A 16,990-nucleotide genomic window follows, 5' to 3' on the forward strand; every position below is an offset into this window, starting at 1 on the left:
ATATTAAGATCATCACACTCTTTGCTCTATAAAAAGCCACATAGAATTAGGTCAAGATCTCTTTCCTTGCCACAAAGAAAAAATAGAAGGTGGCATTGAGTCCTTCTCTAAACAACCAGCTGAGAGATGGCAAAGGGACCACAGGAGGTAAGACAACACCCCATGGCAGGGTAGAGAGGGATCCTCAGCGAAGACCTAAAATTCTTCCCAAGTTTGAGAGAGTTCAAATGAAAGTTCAGCTTTAGCGACTTCTGAGGGAGTAGCGGCTCTCCAAACAGGTGGGATGAATAAGCAGATGAGAAAGAGGTAGCACCAAGTGAAAAACCTGTCCCTATTTAAAACAGAGGAGAACCAGGATTAATGAGGAAACCCAAACTAAAGCAATCCCTCGAAGGCAAACAGCTTCAGATTTTGAAAAACTAACTACAGAAGGCTTGAAGACACCCCCAAAACTCATTGCTGAGGGAAGCGGAAGTGTGTGACTTTATAATAAGACAGGAGTTAATCCGCTGCAAAAAAACAATCCCTAGATTTTAGTTATATTGTCTCTAGTGTCAATATGTGAAAATGAGGGCAAAGGATCTGATTTGCCTGTGGCTTCATGCATTCAAATGCACTTTTCACATGCAGCAGTACCAGATGTTGTGCCTCTGTGTTCCACTTCTGACTTCCCTTTACAGTTGTACCTCTCTCGCCAATCTCCTCGTGCAAATGCATGGCATCTAAATTACCTGTTTTCTTTTATCTAACAGGTCTTTGCCATGATAAGAGGCACATACAGAAGCTGGACAAAAACCTCAAGAAGGAAATTAGCAATTAAAAATGACCCCAATCTGTTAATTCTGGTATTAGAGTTTGTGCTTAAGTAATATTCCAGGGCTGTTCACTTAAAGACAAGTGAAGGTGCTCAGACCACCCAAAGCCAAGTTTTGACTCACCTGTCCCCTTGCTTTTTTGCAAGACAGGAAGAGCTCTTGTTCAACAGATCACATAGATGGACACAGGAAGTACAGAACACATGTATTCTCACAGGAATAAGGCTCTTTAGCTTAATCCAGAACAGCCTAAATCACAGAGGATAGTTAGATGATGGAAATAAACATTCATTTAGAGTCCCATTCCTCACCATCTTGGCTCTTGTGATGAGCCCAGGTGATGCAGCACTGGTGGGGTTTCCCCAACAGCTTTTCTACTGAGCTGCAGCACTTGCACTGCCAGGGAAGGAGAGAGCAGGCATTAAATGCACAATACGCAGCTAACAGCAGTCAGGAGCCACTGGCAAGGTGGGCACAGCCTGGTGTCACTCTTCTTAGCATAAAATCTTGGAGCATTTCTTCATTCTTCCATGCTCCTGAACATGAAGATCTCCTACGTAGCCCCACGATTTTAAATAAATACTTAGAATCACAGAATGGTTTGGGTTCGAATGGACCCAAAGATCACCTAGTTCCAAATCCCCTGCCCTGGGCAGGGACATCTTCAACTAGACCAGGTTTCTTAGGGCCCCATCCAGCCTGACCTTGAACACTTTCAGGGATGGGACGTCCACAGCTTCTCTAGACAACTTGTTTCCAGAGTTACCTGCTTTGTTGCCTTCTTTGAGATGTGTGTCATCTGATCGTATGTGAAAATAAGCTTAGGCCTGATTAACTTAACATGAAACATTAAATCAATTAAAGAAAAAAAAAATAAAAAGGTTTCTGTAAAGCACTGGAACAGACTGCCCAGGGAAGTGGTTGAGTCACCATCCTTGAGTTACCTCAGCTAGGCGAGCAAAATGAGGTCTCTACCAAGAAGAAAGGACTTCTTATTTTAAAAACAATGAAAACAGCGTGTGTGGTTTGAGGATCATATTCAGTGTTCAGTGTTATCCTTCACCTTTGGCTGCCCTTGTTTGGGAGGGCCACCACAATTAACTTTGGGTATTAGCGACTTCAAGCTGAGGAGTCATTCCAGAGCCATAAAGGAATAGGATAAGAAAATGCCAAACACCAAAGATCATAGAATGGTTTGTGTTGGAAGTGACCTTTAAAGGTCATCTAGTGCAATCCTCCCTGCAGTGAGCAGGGACATCTTTTACTGTATCAGGTTGATCAGAGGCCTGTCCAACCTGACCTTGAATGTTTCCAGGGATGGGAATCTGTTCACCCCCAGCCTGTATTGACACTAGGAGTTGCCCCAACCCAGGTGCAGCACCTTGGACTTGGTGTTGTTAGACCTCATGAGATTCCCACAAGCCCACTTCTTGAGCTTATCCAAGTCCCTCTGGAGGGCTTCAGGTGTGTCAACTGCACCACTCAGCTTGATGTCATCTGCAAATTTGCTGAGGGTTCACTTGATCCCTTTATCTGTGTCATTGATGAAGATATTAAGTAACACTGATCCCAGTTTGGACCCCTGAGGGACACCACTAATGTCCATTTGGACACTGAGCCATTTACCATTCCCCTCTGGATATGACCATCCAACCAATTCCTAATCCACCAAAGAGTTCACTCATCAAATCCATCTCTCGCCAGTTCAGAGAAAAGGATATTATGGGGGACCATGTCAAATGTTTTACAGAAATTCAGATTAATGACATCCATAGCCCTTCCCTTGTCCACTGATGTAGCTGCTCCATCACAGAAAGCCACCAGGTTGGTCAGGCAGGACTTGCCCTTGGTGAAGCCATGCTATCCCGAATCACCTCCCTGTTCTCCACAGGACTTATCATACCTTCTAGAAGGATCTGCTCTATGATCTTCTCAGGCACAGAGGTGAGGCTGACAGGTTAGTAGCTCCCAGGGTCCTTCTTCCTACCCTTTTTAAAGGTGGGTTCAACGTTTCACTTCTTCTAGTCACCTGGGACTTCACCTGACTTTTCAAATGTCATGGAGAGAGGCTTGGCAACTATAGCAGCCAATTCCCTCAGACTCTGGGATGTACCTCCTGGGGTCCCATAGACTTATGCACAATCAGGTTCCTCAGGTGGTCATGAACCTGATCTTTGCTAACAGTGGGAAGCACTTTTCTGCTTGTGAGCTCGATGCCTCCTACAGCTGGAGCAAAAAGGCTTCATCAGTAGGGTTGCCTTGATCAGGGGCCTGTCATAGACACTGACCAGGAAGTTTCCCTTAGTTGTTTGTACTTGAACAAACTGCACAGGTAATGTCAAGACAGTGCCGTAGACATTTAGCTGGCTGCCAACTGCAGTTAAGAAGTCCCTGTGAGTTGGAGAATGCAAACCTGCTTTCCACATCCAGAAAAGTCCAGCAGATGCCTCCAGCAATAAGGATGAGGAGAATATACTCTAGAGCTGTGAGTTTGTCATTCTTCACCAGTCATTTGCCAGGTCACCCACTTCAGCAAATTCTGCAGGATTCAGGACCCTGAATGTTTTAATCAAGGACTTGAGGCACACACTGAGCACATGAGACAATTTCTAGAGTGGAAAAAACAATGTTCCTTTTCCATTGTTTTTTGGTTCCTGGTTTGCTTGTTTTTTTCCTTATAATTGCAAAAATCTCTTTATGTTTTTGATTACAATGTGGTTTTGCAGAGGTATTTTTCCATAGCTGTCTCTGGTGCCATTAAGATCTCTTTCCCAGGTGGTTAGAGGCTGTCTCTGTGTATTATGTTATACTTGTCAACACTGAATTTCATTTATCATATTATCACCTCTCATAACATGTCAAGAGACCCTTTCAGAACTCTGCAGCTTATTTTTGTTTTCACTGTCTTGAATAATTCTACATTATTGTCATTACATTATTTTCTACATTTCCCATTAACTCTTAGGAATACACTCAGCAGCACAGCTGCTCCTGGTCATTGTAAACCTGATCATTTATTGCCTTCTTGCTGTTAACAAATTATTTAAAAAAAGCATAATGACTCCTTATCCAAGCAAAGCTCAATTCCTGTAAAGATCTTAAGTTACTGACCTTTGAAAAGGTTGTGGAAATTCACATATGCTGTAAACTGGAGGACCCTGAACTACATGTTGGTAGACACTGTCAAAGAACATATAAAACCTTCTTCCTTTCCCATCCTATGCCTATTACTTATCAGCTAACACCAACACTGCCGTTCTTCTCAGTTTCCCTAACACAGATGTCAGACTCACTCGCTCCATGTTCCCTAGATCCATCCAAAACCCCCTTAGATGTACACCTCACATTTGTATAATTTCCTGTGCTTTGATATCAAGCCTACTTTCAGATGCAGGCACCATGCTCTGGTTCAGAGCTGGTAACTTTACTGCAGAGTTCTGGGTAACTACCATCTGATCCTGGTGCTCTGCTACTATTAAATTCATTGACAAGTACATCTTTTAACTTTTCTGGTTTAACCCTGCCTTCTTTTGGTACAAATCTGGCAGGTTTCTTGCTCCTGATGGGTTAAATGACCATAACATTTTCCTACCTCTCTCTCGCAATTTTTCTAACTGAATTTTTAACAATTTTACATTATTTTACATTGAACTTGTTACCTTTAACAGCACAGAAACTTTTAAATTTGTTTTAAATTTAAATCACTGTAATCTATAATCCAATAATATGAGTATAGTTTTACTCTGCCTGTACACTATCTACACTATTAGGTTTCATATAAGCGGGCTTAACCCCCCCCAAACCTACCCAAGCTACACAATTCATACTAAAAATGAATACATTCTAAAAATATTTGAAGTTTGCTTTACTTCATTGCATTTTTCAGCCTGTTGCATTTTGTCTTCCACCAATGGTCTAATTTTGTCTTCCACCAATGGCAAAATTCCCATGAGTGCTTTGAGAAACAGAAAAGCCAATTGAATAATCCAGAACTTTGTGGAATTTGATGTTGAGTTAATAATTGAAAATCACTCTTTCACACATAGAACTGAGAAGCTGTACCCTCCTCAGCCTTACTATTCATGGAACTCAGGAGAAATTTTAATTCCATGGGGCTACCCCTCCAGACAACACACATTTTCAATGTTAAAGAAGTGCTTGAAGATAGAGTGTAGAACAAGAAGTATTTATAGAAATTACATAGTAAATCTTTGTCAACTACATTTCAGAGCATTAGTGTTGATTCCTTTATCAGTTATAAACAAGAAATTAAGCCATGCCTGCATCAGTCATAAGCTGTAACACTGTCCATACAGTTGGCATCCTTTTTAAAAGAGATATAACACAGAGTAAGCCAGTTCCTCTGATTTAATTTAAAAAATAAACTGTTTATGTCCAGCATCAATCCCATTGCCAAAGCTTAGGACAGAACTTTGACAGCAGCACCAATCTGAGCTACATTCACCCCTGGTGACAAATACAATAAATATGACAGTGGGAACATGCCTGTTAAAAAGAACCACATCTTAACAAAAGCTATGGCAGTCATTCCAACAGCAGTATATTTGCTCCTTTATTTGCAATAACAGGATGTGGCTCGGGACCACTCATTTGCAGTACTTGTAAAGTCAGGCAGGTCTGTGAAAGGCAATGTTTATATCAACTTAATACAGTTAATATCTTAATACTAGCTCCCAAGTATAAATTTAAAAAGTATCTTTTAACTATAAACTTTCAGAGGAAATAAACTGGTGAACATCTGAATGTGTGTCTCCTATACTTGGTGTGACTACTAGAAACAGCAGCTAATGCTAATGTGAAACAGCCACAGTGACAGGAAAGGTTCATTTTTTCCCTTTGCCACTTTTCAGGAGAGCATTACCCGAATTCAAAAGCTCTTCATCCAAAAATGCAGATGCCTATAAATTGAGTTAAAAATCTACATTTCCTCCCACCTCCCCCATTTCTATTGCCAGCCTTCAGTTGTTCATTAATTAGCCAGGGGTTGTTTTCTAGCTTTATGACATTCAAAGTTGCTTTTAAATTTTTCTGTCTTCTAGTTAAATTTCTTTCCACAGAAACTTTTCCAAGAAGGAGAAAGGAGGGCAGAAGGGCAGCAAAGGAACAAATGCATATAAGTCTCTCATATTCTTGAACCATGAAAGGAATACACATTTGGTTTATCTTCAACATCTACAACATCCACCTGTTTTAAAAAAAAGCAACTGCAAGATTTTCTGATGAAATTGGTATTTTCAGGTTTGCACACTCTCTTTCAGTGGATATAGTATCTCCTATGGTTATGACCTGCACTAAAGACAGTGGGAAAGTTGTTATTTCCTTAGGAATGTCAGTTCCCCATACCCTCTGTGACTCAGGACAGGGGAGGGTACCCAGAGCTTCCCCAGCCAGACACTCAGCAGGGCAAGTAAGACTTGACCTTTTCCTGGCAGTAGGAGCTTCACAAACTTTACTCTGCACTCGGGCTGCTGCCAAGTGGCCACACGTTATTTATGCTCCAGTTTGTCCACAATAAGTTGCTTGCTTGGTTCAGCTCTGCTGACCTAGGGCAAACACAGGGAACACTCCATCTGCAAAAACAGAACAAGAGGTTGGAGGAAACTGAAATTTTATTTCTGAAGGTTAGTATGCTTGGGACTTCAAAGTCTAAAAGAGTTTTCATTTTGTACTGCAAATGTGGAACAGTTTAGTGTAACATAGTCAGTTCTTTGAGCGTTGCCTGGTAATGTTACTCTAAATAGCCTGCAATCCGACTGGCCAGAGAGGAGAGTTATTCTTTTCAGGTGCACGCCTGTATAAAAAACCTCTGGAGCATGTATCCACCCACAGGAAACTTCCCGTGCCCTGTCACATCAGGTACCCACACAGCTGCTCAGCTAACCTCATCTGGCATGCCTTTGTGTCCTCTGTTAACTAACAACAGAATTACCTTTGCCTGAATTCTTGTATTTCAGGTCAGCTCTGTTTGTCAACAGAATCCAGCTTTCCTAACCCTTTCTATTTTGTGAGGATTGACTGTCACTGCTGGTTTTCAGTATTTGGGTCCATTTACCTTGTGGATTCAAATATCATATAAGTTTCTTATATTGATATTCCTAGCATTGACATTTTCTTTATTTCCTAGCATTTATATTGATTTTTTTTTAATGTAATGCATGATAACATGAGAAAATTGCATGAACCTTAAGAAACAGAGATGTTACTGTGTGGTAAGAGTCTATGGTTAAGCCCTGTCTTGCAAAGAACACACTGTAATTACATTTCCCATGTGAGCAAATGAAATTGGCTTTTGCCCAAATACTTCAGACTAAACCGGAGTACACTGTGCAACTTTGTGTAGAGATGAGAGAATCACATTTCAGCAGAATTGTGTTTACATTACCACTCAAGAATCTACTTTTTTTTTTTTTTTGCCACATAGCTAGATTTGAAAAGCTCTTTCTGAGCAATGGATTTCAACAGTTTAAGAGGCACAAAGTTTATTATTATAGGAGATAAACTGTTACCTTAAGGTTTATCATCATCTTACAATTTGCCCTTAAATGTTTAATTACCTTGTTAATTCTATGTGGTATTGTCAAATAGATATAATTTTATGAATTATTCTTTCTTCCTTAGGTTTTGAAGAAATCAAATGTGATTTTGTAAGTTTTGTTCACAACAGCTTAAGGCTATTACTGAAGTCAATGCTGGTCTTAAAACTCTGAAAAAATTTAGATGATTGTTTCCCAATAGGATCAATTTGGAAAAAAACTGGCTGCTCACATTCAGAAAAAGCCAACACTTTCAAAGGGAACAGATTTTACTTGCAACATTATTAAATCAAAATTCTTTTAGAGATATATAGTTTTCAGTAAAATATGGAACAGAAAAATGTCAAAATAGTAAGAAATATTTTTTAGAATTCTAGAAGCACATCAACAACTCGACCATATTACATATAGGGGGTGTAAAAAATGCAACCACCTATTTGCAAATAGCTTCTCAATACTCACTTGTGCCTGTAGTCTTCAGGTAGTTTGCCACTTAAAATGATAAAGCTGTGCATCAATAAGGCCAAGACACTAATATGCTTGAATTCTTGAATTCATATGACTAAAGCTGTCCTGTAGTTTGTAGCTAAAAAGACAAGTCTTACTTTTAACTCCTATGAAATATATAACATAATAATTATGGCAATAGAATGTGTGTATATATATATATATATACACACACACACATATAAACTTCTTTCTGTTTAGCAAAAGCTATACCTATGACAAGATATTAATATAGCATCTTGAAGCCCCAGTGATAAACCAGAGCCCAGTGTGTTAGATGACATACAAATACAGAGTGCCTAGTGTTTATCAACAAACTTGTATTTATTAAGCATGTTTTCAAACTGTTTTCTGGAATTCACCACTACCCACAGCTAACTGAAATTGTGACCTGTTGCAGTAAGGACTCATTCAAGGAAGGAAAAAAATACAGAGGGATCACTTTCTACCCGGACTGACAAATTACAGTTTACTCATTAAACAAGCCCTTCTGGTTTTATACATAGAAAAGTACTGGACAAGATAAAGGTTCCTCCTGCTGTTTAATTTCAGGATTGGTTTTTTCATTTATATAGCACAAATTTCATGCTACAAGACCCTTACAAAAAAACCCACCAAAACAAACAAATAAAACACTCATCCCAAACTCCCCGAATATGACAATGTAGTGCTCTGCATGTTTAGCATGAAATGTTAAGAAGACTGGGTCTTTAACCAACTGTTTTCTGGCTTTAGCCATCACCAGTTCTGACAGATTCTTCTTGTTTCATTATGTACCTTCCCAATTGCCCAAGTCTTATTTTTCACAGACATTTCCTAAAACATTAAAACATGACCAGATTTTATTCTAGCTCAAGGCATGAAGGAGGCATTGCTGAAAACTAGGAGTCTACTTTTGATTACATGAGAAACCATTGTTGTTGGAAGGAGGCACAGTGCCATGTGTGACCTGTGAACATGGATGAATTCACTCATCAGGGAATGCCGTAACTGCAGCATTAACTTCAGCCTCTTAAATACTGTCATCACATCTGAAATCACATGCAAAAAGTGCACAGCCAGAACTTGTTACTAGCCAGATGGAGGGCCTCTGAAGAAAAGAAAATCAAAATCTGCAGAAATCAATTTCCTTTAAAGCACTCTTTTCTGAAACAGTACAAAATTGCTGTCAAGACTGAGCAAATGCAGTGTCAGAGGAATTAGAACCTAAATCCCATCCTTGTGAATAAAAAGAGCAGCAATAAGGAATATATCAGGTATCAGTAAAACTGCAATAGTGTCAATATCATGTGCAAATAAACAACTCACACAAGTCAGCAGGCACTCTGCTCCTTAAAAAACTACCTGCAGCCATTGCTGAACTTCTTGGTCGCTGCCAAACATTCACCCCTTCTGGTCAGGATAACCACAACAACCTCCTGCAGTATGATGCAACCCAAATTATACAACACTTAGTCTGCAGTGCCTGTGGCTGGAGAGAGCAAATATGCAGTCTCAAGAATGAGCAGAATGGATAAATGTTTTCATCATGGATAAAAACATAGCTCGCTCCAGCTGTCAGGTTATGTGGGAAGGGTGAGCTCGTACAGCCTCTGGCCAGAGCAGGTTATGAACCATTTTTTCGCTCTTTACTGTGTGTGTATACCTTATCTATTTATCTATGTATCTACACACAGATATATGCTCGTGCTTCATTGAATAAATTTCTAGTCAAGCAAGAAGTGTCACTGACATATTACTCCCCAGGCAAATTTAGATCCAGTCCTATTCCTGCTTTTATTGATGTTAGTTGGTATCAATCAGTTCCTTTTTAGGCTGGGTGCTGCCCTGTACACTGAGGATGCACAATCATTCACAACACACACAATTCTCCAAAAAGCCTTATGGATTCGAACTGCTCACTGCAATGATTTCCTGACTGCTATCTGCATACCCTGCAGTTCACTACATTTCAGAGTAATTCATTAAGCTGTTCTGCAAGAAAAGGCAGGGAAGAGAAGGCAACTGGATGCAAAGAGACAAAATCAAGAGCACTGGCTGCAGCAAATGAAACAGTTTTATCTCAGGAATGCCAAGTCCCAAGTTTTTTGGAAACCAGTAAATTGCACAGATTAAAAGTCATAGATGTTAAAAGACAGTTATCTTTCTCAGTTATTGCTTCAACTGATAAATGTAGCTCAATTTTCAGACTTATTAGTGGCATCAATTCAGTGACATAATGCTAAGATTCTGTATAAATGTTAAAATAAACACAGTAATAAATATGATAAATGTGATAAAATAAAAATTCTGACAGCATTACTGCATTATCAGAAAGTGGTCATAACACTCAGTGGAGTGAGAATGTCACATGTCATCCTGTCCCTTCAACCCATCACTGAAAAAAACCCCAAAAGGCCACCAAAGTCCACCCAAACTACTCATGTCTTCTTCCAGTCATGTCTCATACAAAGAGAGTGCCTGTAAGATTTTACATTAGTTTTCCCCTTCTGTTTCAGCTCTTCTGCTATGATCTCTGCACAGCAGCCATCATTCCCCAACAAAATTCAAAGAGCAATGGACTGCCCATCTGAGGAAGAAGAAACCTGTGAAGAGCAGTGTGACTCTGAAAACTGCACTTGCAGCTCCATGCATGCAGAATCCAACACAGGTTTAATCCCATTTAAATTCTGCAATTGCTATGGCATGCTAGCAGCTCATATTTTGATTTTTGTCAGTCTTCAAATAGTAGATGTCACCATGTCACTTTTCCTTTTGACATCCAATTTTCCCATTTCTCCTTATGTTTGCATATATTATCAGATAAAATCTACAAAAAATGAATATCTCCATAATTCAGATGTATATTTAAAAAGGTCTCTGAATTTTACTTGGACATCTAAGAATTGTCATTTACAATCAGAGATGTGATTATAATACGCATTAATTGGGCTGGCACTGTTGAAGCTGTGGTATTACAGATTTCAACAGGCTAAACTGCTCCAACAGCTACCAAGGATTCCTGGCAGACAACAACTAAAATCCATGCTAGCCAGAGCAAACTGTTTCTTCGCAGTTAAGGTTAATTCTATGCATATCCTGCTAACAGGCTTCCAGCAACAGTACAGTCATTCAGATCGGTGTCCTTGTTTTCAGTGAGATCAGATGGAACAGTTCGGCACAGCTCTTCTGAAAAGCCTCACCCGTGAGCCTGCTTGCTATGATGAGACACACTAGCACTGCCATAGTACTGACTTGCTGAACCACGCTGTATGTCAACACATACTTAAAGAGCATCTTACAACTCTCCTTCTGTGGAAGGATGCTTAAAAAACAACCACTAAAAAGAGTTAGGTTTTCTTCAATGAAAGAGGTAAATTCGAAACACTTCTTATTTAAAGACACTTGATGTTCTAGAGCTGTTGACCCCACAAATGAAATCTACAGCACAAACACCTACATACTATCTTCATACTCAATATGAACTATCTTACCCCAAAATACAAGGTAACTTGGTCCTGAAAGTCTTCTAGCTGTAATTAGCAGATTGCCCACGTGAACACTCAGAATGGCAGGAAATGACCATTGTTTCTTTCACTACCTGGTCAGCCAGAGTGTCTGCTTTTGGACAGTAGCTAGTCTTCACTGAAAGGGTGGTCAGGCAGTGGAACAGGCTGCCCAGGGAAGTGATCAAATCACCATCCCCAGAAGCGTTTAAAAGATGTGTAGATGTGGCACTTGTGAACATGTTTTAGTGATGAACACAGAGCTGCTGGGTTGGTTAAGGGTTAGATTCAACAATCTTCCAGATCTTTCCCAACCTTAATGATTCTGAAATTCAAGGCCAATGGCCTGACAGCTTTCTAGTCTGTGTGCCCACACACTATTTTTGCAAGACACTTTTTACCAAGTTGCATATAAAGACACCAATTTCAACTTTTCTCTGACAGGCTCACCAGTAACTCTCAAAATACTGCAGAACTGGGTTCCTAGAGTTTCGCACTACTTCGATAAAGAGCACTATACATATGTTGGCCACCGGATCATCATTCAGGAGTCCATAGAACACTTTGGAGCCGTGGTGTGGCCGGGGGTAAGTGCATGACACGGCAGAAAGCTGACAGGACACAAGAGTAAACCATGACAGCAGCACACAAACATTAAGGAAGCTTTCTTAGATGATACTTCCGACAACGGAGGTTTCCCTACGCAGGACAAAGACCTTCAGCAGAAAGCTCTGCCTTAGGGTAATTTGCCCGTTCACACCAAAAGGACTATGGCATTTAAGCATTTGTAAATTGGATGCAGGCGTTGAAAAAAATTCAGAAAGGGAACTCAAGAAGAAGCATTCAGCTTCCTTCATGTTTCCAATCAGTCACTGCTAGGAGGTAAGCAATCAGCAGTACAAAAAAGGAGGCTGAAAAAGAAAATTGTGAGAGATTAAATAAAGGAGGTTATAACAATTAAACATGCTTCTTTTAAAGAACAGGCTGGAACAGCTCCATCGCAGTATAGAAAACCACACTTGCAAACAGTTCTTCAATCTCTGCTTCCCCTGCTCTTAAAAACAGAATTTCACATGGACCGAGAAAATTGCCTTTGAGGGTCAATGATAAAGACATGAAAATTAGGATTTCAAAATTTTTCAGATCCACATTTATTTAAAAAGCTCACAAAAAAATGGCAGACAATTTCAAAACAATAGAAAGAAAGCGTAAGTGTGGGTGAAACAGTATCTTATTTTGACATGTCCGATCATCAATTCGCACATTAATCAGGTGTCAGAATGCAGACGGTACAACTATCCAAGAAAATGGAGAGGTTGCACAAATTGGACTAGTGATTTATTAGCTGTCAGCTTTCTCAGAGCAAGTAGACAGTGTTGCATTATGAAAAGCACAAGAATTAAAATAGTAACACAACTCTAAAGAAGAGAAGCAAAAGGGGGAAGACAGTTTCTTTGGCATCAGTTTATGTTGTTTATAAACAGCCCCTTTATATTCTATTGATAAGATCTTTACAAAGGCCTGATAAACAATATTTCCATACAGTGCTGTTTCCTTTTTAAAGTTTATATGATTACCAAGACAAGTGTCAAGTTGGTAAATAACAAATTTTTAATATTTCCTTTGCTAAAAAAAATTGAAACAAAAACAGGTTTTCCAAAAATCTCTGCTGAAGTCTGAATTTACTTGATAATAGCGATAATAAAGCATAACATTTATGATCATAAACCAGAACATTACTTTTTACATATTGTTAAATCTCGTTTGGTGTTCTGACTGTATGGTTTACATTTTACCACTGCCTATCTTGAGCTGTCAGAAGACTCACATAGAAATGTGTAGCAAATCCATATCCCATAAAAGTAAATTAAAAATAAACCGCTTTAATTTTTTTAATATAAAAAACCAGAACATTGCAATTCTTTCCATATTACATTTTTATGTTACACCCTTCAGAGTTTTTCATTGTACTAAAAAAACCAACACCTTTGCATAAAAACATCTAATGAATTTTTGTGCAACTTAGCTGTTACTCTCTTACGGATATGTGTTAACCATTTTAGGCACTGGCTTTATCTCAATATCTGGAATCAAATCAAGAACAATTCAACCTCAAAGACAAAAAAGTTTTGGAAATTGGTGCTGGAACAGGCTTGCTTTCCATTGTGGCCTGTATCTTAGGTTGGTAAATTTGTATTTTCTTTTAGATTTTCTGTGAAAGATGATTTAGTCCTGCCACTGTCACTTTAAGGAAATGAAACAACAATTAAAATAAACTTCGTTACTGGTTGTTTGGTTTTTTTTAATGAAAATTATTGTAAAAAACTCTTTCGTTAACTACTCTAGTTACTGGCGAGGGGGAGGCTGGAGAAGTTATGTAGATAAAGTTTTATATATGTTTAACTACTTATCTATGAATTCTGCCATGTTTCAAGTGACAGGATGAGAGGAAATGGCCTTTAAGTTAGATGTTTATTTTTTTTTACTGTAGAGTGGTTTAGGTATTGGAATAAGTTGCCCATGGAGGTGGTGTAGTCACCATCTCTGAAGTTTTCAAGAGGCATCTGGATGTGGGACTTGGGGAAATGGTTTAGGGGTGATTATGGTAGTGCTGGGTTCACAGTTGGACCAGATGATCTTGAAGGTCTCTTCCGACCTTGATGATTCTGTGAATTGAAACAAATTCATGTTTTCTTTAGGAGCTCATGTTACAGCTACCGATTTGCCTGAAGTTCTTGAAAATCTCTCATATAATATTTCAAGAAATACACAAAACATGAATATGCACAAACCTGAAGTGAGAAAACTGGTGTGGGGAGAAGGCCTCAACGAAGATTTTCCTGTATCAACTTACCATTATGATTTCATACTGGCAACTGATGTTGTGTACCATCATGCAGCTCTGGATCCCCTGCTAGCAACAATGGTGTATTTTTGTAAGCCAGGAACAGTATTACTATGGGCCAATAAATTCAGATTTACTACAGACTATGAATTTTTGGAAAAACTTTCCAATATATTTAACACAACTATTCTAGCAGAATTTCCAGAATCCAATGTCAAGTTGCTTAAAGCCACAGTAAGAGAAAATTAAAGAGAAAACTATCACTATTCTTGATTTAGTGGCAGGACCTCACAGTTTGGAATGCTTTGCAGGATTATGTTGCACCTTATGCACATTTACATTTGTAAAGTCGCAGTTGTATTTAAGTTTTGCATTGCAAGTATTGAAAAAACTAGCAAGGCAAAGGATACGGCAATTTGTCTCTGGTTGATACATATGACCTGTTCAAACAGACCAATTTCCCTTCACTGAAGGAACAATTTTCATAGCAGTAGTCAGTAACAAGGCTTTAACAAAAAGCACTGATCTTCTGGGCTGCACTGAACTTTTGTTTGTAAGGTGTTTTCTTTCAGCAAGTTTTTTTTAATGTACTAATCCAGAAACCAATACAATTTTTAGCTTCAGTATTTTTATTAATTATAAAAATCTTTTAAAGTATCAGAGTGCACATAGTGTTTTTTTGATCTTCAGCTTTGCAAATTTATTCTGCTGTGGTTTATACTTTTAACATTAATAAACATATATGTATAGCTTTACAATATCCGATCAAGATGTAACTGTCTGGCACTTTTATACATGTATCAGTCTGTCCTTGATACTCAGCTTCCCACAGATTTTTGAGTTTGTCTGAAATCACCCCAAAATGAAGATTTACAAGAGCACCTATGCATCAGCAATTCAAAGTTAAACACCGTAACAGTTTGAGAGGTTGAATTTTTCTTAAAAAAAATTAAATGTAAACTCTTGCAAACAATACACGTGTTCCATTATTTTCGTCTAATAAGTAAGAGTTTAGCCACCCTTGAAGTAGCTTTAAGGCCTTCATACAACTGAAATTAAGATCAAACATGTTAAAATTCAGTTTACCGTAAAAAATACAGAACTTTTACAGGTTTGCAGTTAAAAGTAACAGTTCAGAACCTAACATGCATGCAGTAAGTCTTTCCAACCTGATTCCAAATCCTTGGTGTTGGCAGTTCTGGCACATCCATTGCCAGCAATGGGATGCACAATAAGGAAACTCCCTAATTATAGGAGTTAGGTTAACAGGTATTAACTGTACCCAGGTGCCTTTACTGATAAATACACACAATTTAATAATCAGCATCCAGTAATGAAAACATGCGTTCGAATAAAAAGTCAAACTTATCTTTTCCTATCCTGCCCCATATAAAATCATTTTAATTTTACAACTGTTGATTTTCTAGAATACGCAATAATCAGGTGGATACATGACAGGAAGCCAATTCTCAGTGAAAGTTGCACAATGAGTCCATCCAAGCAACTTCATTAGCTGAAGACAAAAAGCAGACATTAAAAAAAGAGTCATTCTTTTTAACATCTAAATCTAAACAAACACTGCACAGATATCAAAATCTTACTAAAAATGTCAATTATAGAAAGATAACAGATTGGAGAACTAGTGATCTTTGAACTCCTAAGTCCTGAAAGGGGGAAACTTCTGCCCCCCCCATAGGATCCACAGTCTTTTAACTCAACGCACAAAAGTCTTGTCCTAGGAACTACCGTAATTTCCATTAATTCTCCACCTATATTCTACTAACAGTAACTATGATTAATAATAGTAAAAAATAATGGTAGTTAAACAGCAACATAACAGGATTTTAAATATGCAGATATCTTTGGCTAAGCTGTCTACCTCCTTTATGTCCCAAAGGAAGTTCCAGAAAGTAAATCTGCTAAAAATGACAGTTACTCACAAACGAGTTATTCTAGAAAAAGAAAGAAGAAATCTCTATCAAAAATGGAGGGCAAGCTGCCAAAGCCTGGATAAAGATAAAATGTTCCATTTAGTGGTTTCTAAAATGTAAAAAGTATCAAAAATTCCAAAAGTCTTATATCTTGCTCTTAAAAGTTTACTCAGCATGAACATAGTCCATTACTTGACCAAATACTGCTTACCTGAATGCAGTTTTTCAAGTTGTCTTTTGTTGGCTTTTCTTCTGCAAGTTTTGTGGCAAACTTGAGACCTCTCCCGTACATTTTATTTACCAATGCATGCTTATAGGCAAAAGTCAAAACCTACAATGTAAATTAAAAAAAACCAAAACAAGTTAAGTATATCTTACACGGTTTGACAAGTAATAGCAAATTCTGTTCAGGTAGAAGAAGTGATTCAAAATAAAACATTTAGAGAAGATAGCTTTTTCTTTGCAGTAAAACAGATGATTCACAGTAGTAGTCATAAACGTGAACTTCCTAGAGACTATTTCTGACTTCACGAACATATTTGACTTCAGAACATCTTATGTAACACAGATGTCACTATTCTAATTTTTCATTTATCACATTTCTAGCTTCTTTGGATTTTCATTCTCTAGAGGCAACCGTATGGTACATTAAAAAAAAAAAATTTAAACAAAAAAATCAAGAACCAGGCAGGTATATCTTCAACCCACAGAAGCAAAGACCCAACTGAGAATTTTGATTCCTAGGTAGTCACTAACTTACTGCAGAAAAAAGTATGAATGTACATAGTGAATGATATATATACAGACACAGACAGAGAAATGCACATTATTATAAAAAAGCAATGAAGACAGG

At 38.2% G+C, this 16,990-nt stretch overlaps 2 protein-coding genes across 3 annotated transcripts in view; one reads left to right on the forward strand and one right to left on the reverse strand.

Moving 5' to 3' along the window:
- The first annotated feature begins 126 nt into the window (after window positions 1–126).
- METTL21C (methyltransferase like 21C) lies at window positions 127–14,824 on the forward strand. Its single transcript, XM_032679237.1, is given in 8 exon segments — window positions 127–147; window positions 6,578–6,634; window positions 6,636–6,682; window positions 8,612–8,620; window positions 10,375–10,526; window positions 11,806–11,948; window positions 13,425–13,542; window positions 14,061–14,824. Coding segments are annotated over 8 exon segments (942 nt in total). The 3' UTR covers window positions 14,456–14,824.
- TPP2 (tripeptidyl peptidase 2) overlaps window positions 12,483–16,990 on the reverse strand; it is a 55,923-nt gene continuing 51,415 nt past the window's right edge. For both annotated transcript variants that reach the window (XM_032678613.1, XM_032678612.1), the window contains 2 exons: window positions 16,349–16,468; window positions 12,483–15,719 (listed from right to left, as the gene is read on the reverse strand). In XM_032678613.1, coding sequence (XP_032534504.1) covers window positions 15,630–15,719; window positions 16,349–16,468 — 210 coding nt within the window. In that variant the 3' untranslated portion in view covers window positions 12,483–15,629. The remainder of the gene's footprint in view (window positions 15,720–16,348; window positions 16,469–16,990) is intronic.

This window comes from Chiroxiphia lanceolata, chromosome 2 (genome assembly GCF_009829145.1).
Source record: "Chiroxiphia lanceolata isolate bChiLan1 chromosome 2, bChiLan1.pri, whole genome shotgun sequence".
In the NCBI taxonomy this organism is placed as follows: Eukaryota; Metazoa; Chordata; class Aves; order Passeriformes; family Pipridae; genus Chiroxiphia; species Chiroxiphia lanceolata.